General features: G+C 43.0%; 1 protein-coding gene across 3 annotated transcripts; it reads left to right on the top strand.

Annotated features, from left to right (window-relative positions):
* The first annotated feature begins 3,259 nt into the window (after positions 1-3,259).
* Positions 3,260-6,934, top strand: LOC118207808 (UDP-glucuronosyltransferase 2C1-like). Of its 3 annotated transcripts, none has more exons than XM_035381868.1 (3): positions 3,260-3,516; positions 4,223-4,320; positions 4,572-6,934. In XM_035381868.1, the coding sequence occupies exon 3, from the start codon at positions 5,049-5,051 to the stop codon at positions 6,636-6,638; it is 1,590 nt and encodes a 529-aa protein (XP_035237759.1). In that variant the 5' UTR covers positions 3,260-3,516; positions 4,223-4,320; positions 4,572-5,048; the 3' UTR covers positions 6,639-6,934. The 3 variants fall into 3 exon arrangements, with proteins under 3 accessions (XP_035237759.1, XP_035237758.1, XP_035237760.1); XM_035381867.1 differs by having other exon boundaries at positions 4,223-4,364; XM_035381869.1 differs by lacking the exon at positions 4,223-4,320.
* Positions 6,935-15,095: the final 8,161 nt, after the last annotated feature.

Genomic DNA, 15,095 nt, shown 5'->3' with positions numbered 1-15,095 from the left:
TGACAGTTTAGACAATAACATAAATATATTATGGATTTTTAAATATTATTTTATGCCGCTCTGGAAAACCAATATTAAATGGACATATAAGCACTTTTTTTTCTTGATTTCTAACACAGCCAAGCAATTTCCAGATATGAAATTTAATCGCCAAAATTACAATAACAAAAACAGAAAAAGACATATCTCTTAATGTTTATATTCTATATATTCTATATTGTATGTCTAATCTTCTGACACCAGATGAAAACGCACCTGTTTAGACTGACCATGAAGCCCTACGTATGCAAAATTTAACACAACCCCCAGCTAATTGGTTACTTAAAGTACTACATCGTCAATGTTTTTGTTTTGGGTTTTTTTTTTTTTGCATCTACTTTAGCCTTCAGTGTTATGTTGCAGGCTTATGTGAAGACTGCTACTATTGGTTGTGCCTCTACTTAAGGGCATCTGTGACAGGCCTAAATATAGCAACAACCACTGCAGCAACAACAGCAACAACAACAATAAAGTATAATACAGTGCCGTGAAAAAGGATTTGCCCCCTTCTAGATTTCCTCTATTATTGGATATATTTCACACGGAATGGTTTCAGATCTTTAGGCAAAATGGAATATTAGACAAAGGGAAACTGAGTAAATGCAAAACACATTTTTTTAAATTACTGTTTCTTTTATTTAATTAAACACCCATATACCAAATTAAAATGCGTAGTTACCCAACTGACCAATCAACCAAATTTAATTGAAGTTTAGATTCAACCCTGTTGAATCTAAACTTCACTCAAATTGAACTGAGAGTAAAAGTCACTTGTCCGTGTGAAGTAGTCACCTCAAAGTTTCTACAAGGGCACAGTCAAAGGAAATTCCAGTAGAGATGAGAAAAAAGTTGTAGAAATATATTAGTCTGGAAAGGGTTACAAAGCCATTTATAAGGCACTGGGACTCTACCAAACCACAGTGAGAGCAATTATGTCTAAATGGAGAACCCTTGTAACAGTGGTGAATCTTCTCAGGAGTGGCCAGCCTGCCAAAATTTCTCCAAGGGCGCAGCGACAACTCATAACAAGAGAAATCACCGTGTGCACCCGTTTTAATTTGTTTGGTGCGTAGAAACCAAAGAAATATCGTCAATTGAAAAGAAACTGGTTTGCACTCAAAAAAATGGCTACAAAGCTTCAAAAAATGTCATTATGTATTTTTTATTAGTTTTCTAATAAAATTATAATTAAAGAAAACTAATAAAAAATAATTACATTTTTTTGAAGCTTTGTAGCCATTTTTTTGAGTGCGAACCAATTTTTTTTTCAAGCAGCGACAACTCATCCAGGAAGTCACAAAAGATTTCAGAAGAAAATCCAAAGAAATGCAGGCCTCTCCTGCCTCACCTAAGGTTAGTGTTCATGACTCCAAAATAAGAAAAAGACTGGACAAAATTGGATTCATGGGAGAGTATAGAGGTAGAAACCACTGCGAACCAAGAGAAACATCAATGCTTCTCTCAGAAAAAAGCACCTAGATGATTCTTGATCTGTGGACAGATGAGTCAGAAGTATAACTTTTTGGACAACATGGGTCCCATTATATCTTACATAAACCAAGTACAACATTTCACAGTAAGAACATCCTACCAACAGTCAAACATGGTGGTGGTAGTGTGATGATGTGGGGCTGTCTTGCTGCCTCAAGACCAGGATGACTTTGTTATGAATTTTGTTTTCCAGAAAATTCTTAAGGAGAATTTACAATCATCTGTCCGTGAGCTGAAGCTGAAGCTGAAGAATAATTGGGTTATGCAGCTAGACAATTATCCAAAACATCAAAGCAAGTCCACTGAATGGTGGCTGAAAAGAAACAAAATGAAAGTTTTTGAGTGGCTTAGTCAAAGTCCTGAATTGAACCCAGTAGAGGTGCTGTGGCAGGACCTGAAAAAAATTTCTAAAATCTCCAGTGATGTGAAAGATTAATATCAAGTTACAGGAAGTGTTTGGTTGCAGTTGCTAAAGGTGGTTCAAGCAGTTAATAAGTTTAAGGTGGAAATTACTTTTTCACATGAGTGTTTTAGTACTTTTCACATTAAATGAATGAAATAATAATTATAAAAATAATTTTTAAAAAATTGTTTTGTGTTTTCTCAGGTTCCCTTTATCTGAGATTACATTTTGTCTAAAGATTTGAAATCATTCAGTGTGACAATGCAATAATAGACAGAATTAGGAAGGGGGCAAACACATTATCACAGCACTGTATACCAAAAAAGCAGATGTGCTTTCAGTGCATAATTCATTTATTTCTCATAACCCAATATGCCATTGTATGAAAAAGACTCAGTGTTTACAAACTCTGTTGCTCTTAGTCCGTACTGCACTGTTGAACTTGTTAATGCAAAGAACATCAGTAAAATGTATTGTATATATTGAACAATGCTTTTTGACCTTGCATACAAAAATGCATAAGTTTGAAGGCAGTTTAGTTGGAAAATAGAAAATTGCATACCTCATGTCCAGGTTGACATTGCTATAAAACTGTCCAAGTGTGTAATTTCTAAACACAAGAACTGGAGCAACTGGTGTGTCCATTCTGCACTGATATTCTCTTCAAGCTCATTGATAATAAAAAATAAATCAATAATTAAATAAATAATAAAAAAACAATAATATTATTTAGAAAGGGTTACATTTTCTGAAGTAAATGTTTATGCTTGCAGAGCTGAAAGTGCTGAAATACTGCTGTGTAAATTGTAGTGGGAAGTAGGAAGTATAAAGCTGAATGGAGGTTCTGCTAAAAACCCTGAAAGAGCAGAAAATGTACAAGCTTCCCCAGGACAATTATTTGAATCCAGTTGAAATTTTCTGTGGAATATGCCTTTAAGTGTATGAAATGTTGTATTAATGCAACAAAACATTAGTAATATGATCATCCACCCACTGGAATGTTCACTGTCTTATCCACGGGATTGCTGATTGGCTGCTGCTGGGAAAACAGCGGCGTATAGTACTTTCCAGAAAATCTTAGGGCTGCAAAAAAGATATCTGGCAGTGTAAAAATGGAGTAACTGTATAAGTAGACCCGTACTTGCTGATGATTGTCGCGTCCTGCATCAACGCACAGGAGCCAGTCAGAGCCTGCCCTGTTTTTTTAAAAACATTTTTTATTGATCTTTGGTGGAGGATGTGACTGCTTGCTCTGCACCTAGTTCACCTCCCACTTTCTGGCAAACTGTGACTGCTGCCAGGGGTGGACTCTGGCGAGTTCTGGGGGGTGTGTTTTGGCTCCTGTTCTGTCTTCATCAGCGTGCAGGAGCCTGGCTGCTGGACTGTGCGCACAGACTAGGTGGCTGTGCATGCGTATGCCCATGAACGAGCTGGCTTAGTAACTAGCCATGGCTGTTGTGTAGCACTCTCAGCTCCTTCCACCAGAACGGTGAGAGCGATACCTTTACCTTCACAGAAACTACGCGGCTGTCCTGCGCGGGAGAGCTGTGACTGCCAGACTGCTCTGCACAGGAATCCCAGTGGTGAGTTTCTCATTCAGATCTCTAACCTCAAATCACCCGGACAAGCGTGCACTTACACCACACCCAATCCTACAGAAACATGTCCTGTGTTAATTCAGTACAGATAAGTCCAACAGGGACCATATGTATTCTGTAAGAGTTGATTTAACACTGATTTTACTGTGCAGGAAAATAACAGATACATGCTAAATGGACTTATGAATTCACATTCTTTCCCTGGCTATATATGAAGACCTTATTGATTAACAGTTTTAATGATTTGCTCATATTTGTGTGGTTATTCCCTTAAAGACAGTCCTCTTATCATGGATCAATTGCCTGCAGGTTGATCATATAACTAAGCCAAGCAACTTCCTGATGTTTCACTCAATTGACACAATTACAATAAAAGACATACCGTCTGTGCTTATTTTATATATATATTCCATATTCTGTGTCTAATCTTCTGACACAGAGTGAAAACACACTTGTTTAGACAGACCATGAAGTCCTGCTAACACACTAACTCAGTGTGAAAGGTTTATAAACTTCCTGGCTAAGCTTTGTTTGCTCTGAGCCTGCACTGCACTGTTGGACTTATATAAGCATGATTGTGCAGCGTACTCTTGTCAATGACACCTTCGTTCCATTAAATTGGTAATGGTGCAGTACTAATGCAGCTTGTTTTTCTTTGCTTGTAAAAATTTTTGTCTTGCATTATTTCAAGATTTCCTGAAGCTCTACAAGCATAGCCGCCTGGGCCAGCCTTCCTAAAAGCCCGGTTTGTCCCAGAGGCTCTGAAACAGCCCATCTCCCGCAGCACGGGTTGGTGGACTCCAGCGGGGAAACTGCGGCCACTTCTCAGCGACGTGCGTCTGCTCTGCTGCGCTTCAGTCTGCACTTTCCCCTCAACTCTTCCCCTCCCGCGAGCTGGCTCAGCCGGTGTATCGAGTTACTGTATTATATGCTTGAGATCACTGACAACAATCGCCAACAAATAGCAAATAACAAATTAACCTGAAATTCTATACGTGGAACCAGCTTTCTCACTAATCTGTTTGTTTACTGTGTTCCAGAGTCCCTGTGATTTTCCATCAGCCACTGGAGCTCCTGGAGTCTACCCTTTCCCCTGTGGCTGCCAGGAAGCCTTGACTCCGCATGCTGGGACTTGTAGTGGCTGCTCTGATTCAGCTGTGCATGCTCTGACTCAGTGGTGACTACCTTGACTCTGCTCTGTGTCGTGACTCAGTGGTGACTACCTTGACTCTTCTCTGTGTGTCGTGACTCAGTGGTGACTACATTGACCCTGCTCTGTGTGTTGTGACTCAGTGGTGACTACATTGACTCTGCTCTGTGTCATGCCTCAGTGGTGACTACATTGGCTCTGCTCTCTGTGTGTCGTGACTCAGTGGTGACTACATTGACTCTGCTCTGTGTCATGCCTCAGTGGTGACTACATTGACTCTGCGTGTGTCGTGACTCAGTGGTGACTACATTGACTCTGCTGTGTGGTGTGACTTGCCTGCTGCTGCAGCAACTCGGCCTCAGACGCCATGACAGCCCTCCCGGTGGCTCTCCTGCTGCTGTTGTGGGCGGGGCCAGGCTGCGAGGGCGGGCGGGTGCTGGTGTACCCGGTGGACGGGAGCCACTGGCTGAACATGCGCGTCCTGGTGGAGGCGCTGCACGCCCGGGGGCACCAGGTCACCGTCCTGCGGTCCTCCACCAGCTGGTACATCGCTGAGCGCTCCCCCCACTACACCGCCATCACCGTGCACCAGGAAGCCGTCCAGAGCATCGAGAGCAAGGACACCATGTCCCACTTCCTGCACACGTCCCTGGAGCTGCGCAAGGACTGGAGCTCCCCGCTGGCCTTCCTTGAATTCTACACCAACCTCTTTCACCTGATGGCCCAGAACAACAGGGTGGTGGCCCAGGTGGCGCGCATCATGTTCACGGACGGGGCTCTGATGCGGAGGCTGCGGGAGGAGCGCTTCGACCTGGTCCTGACCGACCCAGTCTTCCCCACAGGCGTGCTGCTGGCCCACAAGCTGCAGCTGCCGCTGGTGCTAAACGTGCGCTGGTCCCTGAACGGGGAGGGCCACTTCGCCATCGCCCCCTCGCCGATCTCCTACATCCCCCTGCTCTTCTCCCACAGCTCTGACAGGATGGACTTTCCGCAGCGGCTCTCCAACGCGCTGTACTACGGGCTCAGCCTGTACCTGTACTACTTCGTCTCCAGCCCACCGTACCAGGCCGTGTGCCGAGAATTCTTCTCTCCAGGCGTCGATGTCTTCTCGCTCATCCAGGGAGCCGACCTGTGGCTGATGAGGGTGGATTTCGTCTTCGAGTTCCCGCGCCCCACCATGCCCAACGTAGTGTACATGGGCGGGTTCCAGTGCCGCCCCGCCCAGCCCCTCCCCTCTGAGCTGGAGGAGTTTGTGCAGAGCTCCGGGGAGCACGGGGTGGTGCTCATGTCCCTGGGCACCCTGCTCGGGGGCCTTCAGCCACACATTTCGGATGTCATCGCCTCTGCCTTTGCCCGCCTGCCTCAGAAGGTGGTGTGGAGGCACCTGGGGGCGAGGCCATCCACCCTGGGCAACAACACCCTGCTGCTGGACTGGCTTCCCCAAAACGACCTACTGGGCCACCCCAAGACCCGTGCTTTCGTCACGCACGGGGGCACCAACGGCCTGTACGAGGCCATCTACCACGGCGTGCCCATTCTGGGCCTCCCGCTCATCTTCGACCAGATGGACAACATGGTGCGCGTGGATGCGCGGGGCGCGGGCATCGTGCTGGACGTGACGGCGCTGGAGGTGGACTCTCTGACCCAGGCTCTGCAGGACGTCCTGGATGAGCAGAAGCCCTACAGGGAGAACATGCGCAGGCTGTCCCGGCTGCACCGCGACCGGCCCCTCGAACCTCTGGACAGCGCCCTCTTCTGGATGGAGTTTGTCATGAGGCACGGGGGGGCGGCGCACCTGCGCACTGAGTCTTACAGGATGCCCTGGTACGCCTACCACAACCTGGACGTGCTGGCCTTGCTGCTGGGCTCCGCCACTGCTCTCCTAGTACTCATCGGCGCCACCTGCAGGTGTCTGTTTCAGAGGCTCTGCAGGACCAGGAAGGTCAAACGGGAGTGATCAAACTACCGCCATGTTTCCTCAGTGTAGATAGTCGGTTGATGGCAATTTAATTGACAATAGTGTCAGAAGGCTTTTGATTAGCATGATATAGCCTAATTGCACTGCGGTCTGTAACATCCACATCAGCTGCACAGGTGTCCTGGGCAGTAATTGTGCAGCTCAGCCCGTCGATGGCTGAGCTAAGCACCATGGCCAGACTTCATGTGGAACACCTGTACTGGTGTGAACCATCTCATAAGCCGTGTTTCCACCAAAAGTACCCAGGAACTACTTTTCAAGGAACTAAAAGGTTCCTTCAGCCCACGGTTGTCTGCGTTTCCACCGCGGTCTAATGTCCCGCGAAGATTAGGCAAATTAGCCCACTGACGTATGAAAAAGTGACGTTGTCGTCGGTCCATCTGTCCTATGATTTCTTCTGTAACCCAATACTACCACCGAAGTAGCCTACATTATTTTCTAATAACTGGGACAGCCCGGAGGGGTTTATTTCACTTATATACAACGGGTTACCAGCAATGACTATATATGGTTACTTTTGTATTTATTGATTTTTATCGATTTAATCACCTGGAATTGAAATATTCTTCTGCAGCAGTTTGGGCATATTTTACCGTTGTCAAGCAAAACTGTCGTTGGTAGTTGAACTTGGACCGTTGTTATGCAACAAATAGGATATAACAGGCCAATAGTCAGATTGTAACTGTATTATATATCCTCTCAAACACATTCATTATGTTTTTATGCGAACATTCGCTTTCATGTCTTGACATCCGAAGCGACAGAATGCATTCACATTTATATGTATAACTGGCAACAACAGCAGAAAACATGCACACGTTGTAAACAATTTGCTGTTTGATTACTTTCTCATCGTCAATTCCATATAGGCTAATCGCAAAATGACAAGAATAGAACGAAAACTCGGACTTGCGTGAAAATTTTAATTAGTAGTGGTACAGCCACCGTATGCTTTCCTTCGAAGTTACTGCTAGCCGAGCAGCGAAGTGTGCCCTCCAGATGCGAACCATGCACCATAAATTAGTCCATAGTTTTCCTGGTCTTTTTGTGGAATTGAAGAATGGCAGAGTAAAATTACGGCAGTCTGAAAAAGCAAAAGGGACGATTACTAGAATTAACCTGTTATTTTACCCTGACAAAAAGTGCGGAAGGTGATTTCCAGTTTGCTTTTACTGTATCACCAATGTGAATTACGCAGAACTACCGCATACCTCACATAACTGTATCAAATGTTTTGAGTCAATTACAACGGGCTAACAAAGAAAATCCGGAAGAAAATATTCAGCAACTGAATTAATCCGTTTGAATGTTTTGGTACGTAATATGCTGTCCCAGCACGAATGCTTAGCATTTTATAAAACGAATACTAAAGCAAGAAAAGAACAGAAGAGCACACGTTATAATTCCAAGACGTTGGCAGGCTATAACCAAAACTAGGCTACTGCGCCGCATAACATACAAGTTTGATTTGAAGTTATTATGAAAATAAATTGGTTTGCGGCTGCATATTTTTAAACATGGCGGTTGAAAATAAACACAAAAAAATGCTGCGAGTACTCGACCAATCAGAAATGTTCAGCGCTGCAAGCTCCACCCAAAAGGTTCCTGTACTTTCGGAAAGTAAAATAAAGCCCCCGGAGCTAAATTTAGACCCTAGTTCCTGCGGTGGAAACGCACTGAGTTCCTCAAAAGGTTCCTAGTTCCGGGGTGAAGTTCCTGCGGTGGAAACGCGGCTATAGTCCTACAGAGACCGGGTGGACTTTCAGTCATATGCTATTCTAATTTGGGCTGTGAAATGGGAAACATATTGAAAACAAATTTTTCCATTTATTTGTTCCAGGTGGTGGCCTACTGTTGCACCACCTTCTCATAATCATATTAAATCAATCTGACACTTACTGCAAAATAAATATGAATGCAATTCAGATCCATATTGTCACCATCTTACTTGTTTGTCTAAGCTTTTCACCTTCGTTATTTCAAATGAGACATAGCCTACATGGCTATGCTTTATTTTACATTCACTAGATTCCTCGTTGAGCAATTTGTTTTTCATGTTCTTTGTAAGGTTTTCAAAATACAGATGCACTCACCAATAGGCCTATTTCACAAGATGGCGACCAAAACCGGATGTAGGGATACTTTGTTTCCGGTTACCGTTGCTACGGACGCAAGTCCATTTCTGACAGCGAAAATTTGAGCCTAAACAGCGACGTGTGTTCTCACAGTCCCTGATAGCTCTGCCAACGTTCACTGTCCGATGTTATCCGCATTGTCGAAGCATTGCCAGTGAACGTTAAGCGATCTAAACTGGACAAGGGCTATAAATTCTTTTTTGAGAAGTTTATATTCGGTTATGAAGGTAAGTATAACGTTAGCTCTGGTTCACCAGAAAGCTAAATAGCTAGCTTGCTAACCACATCAAGTTAGCCGATTAGAGATGTTGCACTTCGACATAACATAAATTCTTTTCTGGAGGCGACTCCATTGTGTTTTCGTAGCGTGAAGCAACATCTGCTGTCCGTTAACAGCGTCTCTGTTCCTCTCGGTTGTCCCGAAAATGAATGAATAGGGAGCCTGACAACTGTGAGGAAAAGCGATTCTGTTAACGTTGACGGTCAGCAGGGGAGGCAAATGCTATGTAAGTACAATGTGTTAGGCTCCACAAAATTACTTATGTTATTATACCGAAGTGAAATATCTCTGAACTAAGTTTTGTACTACCGTTACTATTTTGTGACATGCTGTTTGTGCTGTACTTGTTCTAATAAAGATTTATATTGCTTGTTAGATCGCCTGTGTAATGGTGTTCAGTTCACTACCGAGCTGTTTGTTTTCATCGCTGATAAAAACTACCCACACATTTTTAAATCAGCTGATATATCTTAAGTAGGCTTGTCGCGATGTCCGTCAATACATTTTGTAATTACAATTAACAACTAAAATAAACGTGCATCTGCAGTTTCAACATTGAATATCCAAATATGTGCTTGCTAACAAGCTAGCTGTCTAAAATGTAATTTGCTAATCATAACATAACATATAGCTCGCTAACTGATTTTATGACATTCCAAGTTCCAGCGCACACCAAACTACGGAGGAAGAGGTCTGCATGCTATTTCGCCGAGGCTCTCAACCAGGCGAACGTTTCCCTGCTCCTGTTTACAACCTGAGGCACTTCTCCAAAGCGCGCAAAGAGTACAGATGAGCTGCTTAAACTCTGAATAACTCGCGAAGTCGGTGTTTAAGGTGCTTGGCTAAGTTAGCTAGCTAGATGCGTTTCCTCTTTCAGTTTAAAATGAGCAATGACAGTGTTTCCAAACGTGTTTTTGACAACGTTGTCTTGATTATATAACCAAGGGCAAAGTATTCATACACATTAATTATTATTTTTTTGTTTCTCAAAGAGTGGTAGGGCCTATGTTTGGTGGAACTGTCATGGCAGGCGCACTGCCGCTAGCCATCTTGTTATGAATTGTTTTCGTTTAGCCGTTCTCAAGCAGGCCAACTCAGACTAGAGTGCGGTACAAAAAATGAAAAAACTAGAACTGTTACAATCACTAGGCCTGTTTGATTCTGATTTGTACTTTGTACTCTTTGCGCGGTTTGGAGAATTGCCTCAGGTTGTAAACAGGAGCAGGGAAACAGTTCGCCTGGTTGAGAGCCTCGGCGAAACAGCGTGCAGACCTCTTCCTCCGTAGTTGGGTGTGCGCTGGAGCTTGCCATTGTGCCATAACACGGTATTCTGTCGCATGCTGCAGCAAGAGTTTCTATGAAACTCTCGCTGGTTATGAGACTATTTTCTATTTCTCTAGCTCTTTGGGTCATTCCCTGTGAAATTTGGTGCCCCTACTTGAAAGGTCCTAATACCAAGAAAATAAGGACCCCTTAATGAAGTCCGAATTATTGCCTCATTCAAATTTTAATTATTTAACGTTTTTGTTTGCTTATCCTTGATTGTACTGTCAAATTTTACTGATGCTAATGTTAAACTTGTTTTTCTCACTCAGTAGCCCATGAAGAAAAAAAAAGAAATTATTCAAAAAGTAAAAACGGCTGTCTTGTGATATGCCTGATTATAAACCGAGTTATATATATATTCAGAATTGTAATTTATATATTCAGAATTGAAGTTATATATTCGGAAATTGAATTTATATATTCGGGAATTGTACTTATATATCCAGAATTGAATTTATATATTCAGAATTGTAATTTATATATTCAGAATTGAAGTTATATATTCGGAAATTGAATTTATATATTCGGGAATTGTACTTATATATCCAGAATTGTAATTTATATATTCAGAATTGAAGTTATATATTCGGAAATTGAATTTATATATTCGGGAATTGTACTTATATATCCAGAATTGAATTTATATATTCGGGAAAGATGGCTAGCGGCAGTGCCATGACAGTTCCACCAAACATAGGCCCTACCACTCTTTGAGAAACAAAAAAATAATAATTAATGTGTATGAATACTTTGCCCTTGGTTATATAATCAAGACAACGTTGTCAAAAACACGTTTGGAAACACTGTCATTGCTCATTTTAAACTGAAAGAGGAAACGCAAAAAATGTGTGTGTGTCAAAAAAGAATGTATAGCCCTTGTCCAGTTTAGACCGCTTAACGTTCACTGGCAATGCTTCGACAATGCGGATAACATCGGACAGTGAACTTTGGCAGAGCTATCAGGGACTGTGAGAACACACGTCGCTGTTTAGGCTCAATTTTTCGCTGTCAGAAATGGACTTGCGTCCGTAGCAACGGTAACCGGAAACAAAGTATCCCTACATCCGGTTTTGGTCGCCATCTTGTGAAATAGGCTTATTGGTCAGGTCAACATCTTAATTGTAAAAATAGAGGAATAGCTCATGGGACAGAAATATGTGTATATACACCCAGAGTGCAAATTATACAGTGACAATCGGGGGGGCCAACTTTTTCTCCAGGGCGTAAAGGGAACCCAGTACAGCGCAGGCGCGGGCTTCAGTGAACTGAAGTCTTACAATCCAAGTGCACAATGAGTGAGTAGTGGATACTGTCAGTCACTTCAGCTTCTAAAGAAGTTTTCACATGCATGTGAAACCATGCTGTACCATGCTGTACTTCTACTGTACAGTATTGTATCTGGGTCCTCTTATGTTTGCCATCATTAAGGTTGCATTATGGGTAAAATAGAAGCAGGCTGGTAAGGCACTCTTACATGTTTGGTACTGATCCACTTTCAAAGTGTGCTGGCAGGGAAGCATGCCGGTTTCCGAATACTGCTACACAAGCAGGACCACACCTGCACAGTCATGCACACAGTCATACCATACCTACAGCACCAGGAGGATTCATTCAAAGTTATTTCCATCATCATTAAATAAACGCTAGTTTCCATTTACATGTTGAACTGATTGAGCTGAAAGCAGATTGGCTCAAAGTAGCTTAGCTGAGTCAGCTGGATAACTGCGCTGAGTAAAACCCAGAACAGCTCTCTTTTTTTTTTTTTACTGCAGTCCATGTTCCAGATTTAGGAGGGTTCAGGGTTTTACTGCGCAGTTATCTAGCTACCTCAGTAATCCTGCTTCCTGAAACAGGGCCCTGAGCTGTGTGATCTGATTTTAATAAAAACTTTTATCCTAGAAGTCTTAAAGTTGTATCCTAACTCTCCAGCAGATGGCAGTGTGTGTTCAGGTGGTTGACACTGGAATCGGTATTTTGGAGCATCTGGGCTCGCCTGTCAGTCAGGAGGCTGGGGCCCTCCCATGCACTCGTGTTTTTTATTAATCTTACCATCTTACAATGTCATTCAAACTTTGTGTCACATCAAAGTGTCAAATACCTCAAATTGTCTCATGCAAGACATTTAAATGAATGTACAAAACTGCTGGTGAATACTTACAGAAAGCATATTCCTCCAGAAAACTTATCTTTATACTTGGTTGTCAAGTTCATTTTACTAAATGTACAAAAGAACTTGATGCAATTTTTTAGGAAGTTGATTTACAATGTATTTACAGAAATAACTTACGGTGTAATATTAACATGATTAAATATAAGCTTTTATCCAACTTTGAAGAAAAGTGGTCTAATGATATATTGCTAAAACCAAAATTAAGGGCATATATTACATTACATTACAGGCATTTAGCAGACGCTCTTATCCTGAGCGACGTACAACAAGTGCATTAGTTCAAGGTGCAGAGGTGTAAAAGAAACACACTAGAGTGAAGTAAAGATCATAGTGCCAGAAGTAACCACATAGATCAGGACTCCAACCCTGTAGGGTAACCTGTTCAGCAAACAAACAAACAATCCTGCCAAGTACAAACTAGCACTGAAATCACATTTGCCTAATCAGAATCAGACAAAAACAATCCTGCCAAATAAAGACCGTATTAGTATTAGCCTAACTAGGTACATTGAGCTAAACTATGGGCTAGGGAGGGGTGGGGAGAGGTGCAGCCTGTAGAGATGAGTCTTTAGTCTGCGCTTGAAGGTAGTCAGATTCTCTGCTGTTCTGACCGCCACGGGAAGGTCATTCCACCAGCGAGGGGCCAGGACAGACAGCAGTCATGAGCGGGAAGTACAGACACGAAGAGGGGGAGGTGCCAAGCGTCCAGAGATGGGAGAACGGAGAGGTCTGGCTGGTGTGTAGGGTCTGATGATCCTCTGGATGTATCCTGGTGCTGACCCCTTAGCTGCCTGGTATGCAAGCACCAAGGTCTTAAATTTGATGCGAGCCATAACAGGCAGCCAGTGGAGGTCAGTGAGCAGGGGGGTGACATGGGAATGTCTGGGGAGGTTGTAAACCAGACGCGCTGCAGCATTCTGGATGAGCTGCAGGGGTCTGATGGCGGATGCTGGCAGACCAGCCAGCAGCGAGTTGCAGTAGTCCAGGCGGGACAGAACCATCGCTTGAACTTGGAGCTGGGTTGCGTAGGTGGTGAGGAAGGGGCGGATTCTCCGGATGTTGTACAGGAAGAACCTGCACGTTCGACTCACCGTCGTGAAGTTCTGGGAGAGGGACAGTCTGTTGTCCATCACCACTCCGAGGTTTTTCACAGTGGGTGATGATGACACCACGGTATTCATGTTAAGCTAAACTATGGCCCTGAACCATACGTTATGGCATACCTAACCAGAAGCCAAAGGTCCCTGGTTGCCCAGTTATGAACCGGTATCCTTCCTCTGGCTATTGAGGTAGGCAGATTTAATGATGTAATTGAAGAAAAAAGACTATGTCTGTTATGTGATCTGGGTAAAATTGAAAATGAATCCCACTTTATGCTGTACTGTACATATTATGATGATCTAAGAGCACCAGTTTTCCATGAAATGTCTGTACGTAATCCTGAAGTGTTTTTGGGGGGGGGGGGTGGATGATGAATAATTGGAATGGCTATTTAAGTTTGACGTTTTTTAAATGGCGAACTTTGTCTCAAAAGCCTGAAAAAGAAGGCAAGATGGATTGTTTGTTAGTCTCTAATGAGGTGTTATTATTTATGTAATGATTATGTATATGTTGCAAAAACCTGGAAAAGAAGATAAGAAGGTTTGGTTATGGAGTCTATACTGTTTTGTACAGTGCATATGTATCAGATATGTGTCTGTAGCATTTTAATAGGTTTAGGATTTACTCTGGATCTGTTATATGCAAAATGTTGGTGTCATATAAGCCCATGTGGGCTGGACATCGGTGTGATGCATGACACAATAATAAAATTCATTCATTCATTGTGAAAGTTATTGTATATTTGCTACTTACAATAAATACTGCATGTAGAATAAATATTGTACATACATACATAGAAATCTATGCTGCGCAGTTTTTGTCGACTCTCAAGCCAAGGAAATGTTGGCTGTGTGGGCACATTTGAAGCTGCCGGAGAAAGGCAATCGCCTTGCTATTTGTGACCAACGCCCCAGCGAGATTTCAAGAGGAGTCTACTCGAGCAAGAATTTTAATTAGGGCTGTCAATGTTAACGTGTTAACTCGTGCTTTTAATTTGTAATGATTCATGTGTTAAACGTTTCCAAACACAATTAATTGTACTTGTTGCATATAATAATATGTAACATCATAGTTTTATTTTGCAGCTGCTGGATCCCCTTGAGATTGTGATCGCAGGGGGGTGGTGATATTGCGAACTGGCGGTGGGGGTCGTGGGGGAGGGAAATTTTAATGCCCGTGCTCCCTCTGCATTATTCACATTGGTGTAGGTTAAGATCAAAATGAACTGTTGCCAACGTTTCATATTTATTAAAAATCTTGTATGTTGACGAAGTGAGGTTGGGAAACAGTACTTGCACGAAGTTTTATGTTATAGCTGTGCCCCATTAAAATCCGCTCTTGGCGGATTTTAATGGCTGGCTAGCCATTTGGCTAGATATGCTGGCTAGCCATTTGGCTAGATATGCTGGCTAGCCATTTGTTAG

This window comes from Anguilla anguilla, chromosome 11, assembly GCF_013347855.1.
Source record: "Anguilla anguilla isolate fAngAng1 chromosome 11, fAngAng1.pri, whole genome shotgun sequence".
In the NCBI taxonomy this organism is placed as follows: Eukaryota; Metazoa; Chordata; class Actinopteri; order Anguilliformes; family Anguillidae; genus Anguilla; species Anguilla anguilla.
The sequence above is the reverse complement of the archived record's forward strand: the minus strand, read 5'-3'. Positions and strand labels throughout refer to the sequence as shown.

Bases quoted from the DNA above. Each gene is read 5' to 3' on its own strand.
- LOC118207808 (XM_035381869.1), top strand. From the start codon at position 5,049: ATGACAGCCCTCCCGGTGGCTCTCCTGCTGCTGTTGTGGGCGGGGCCA.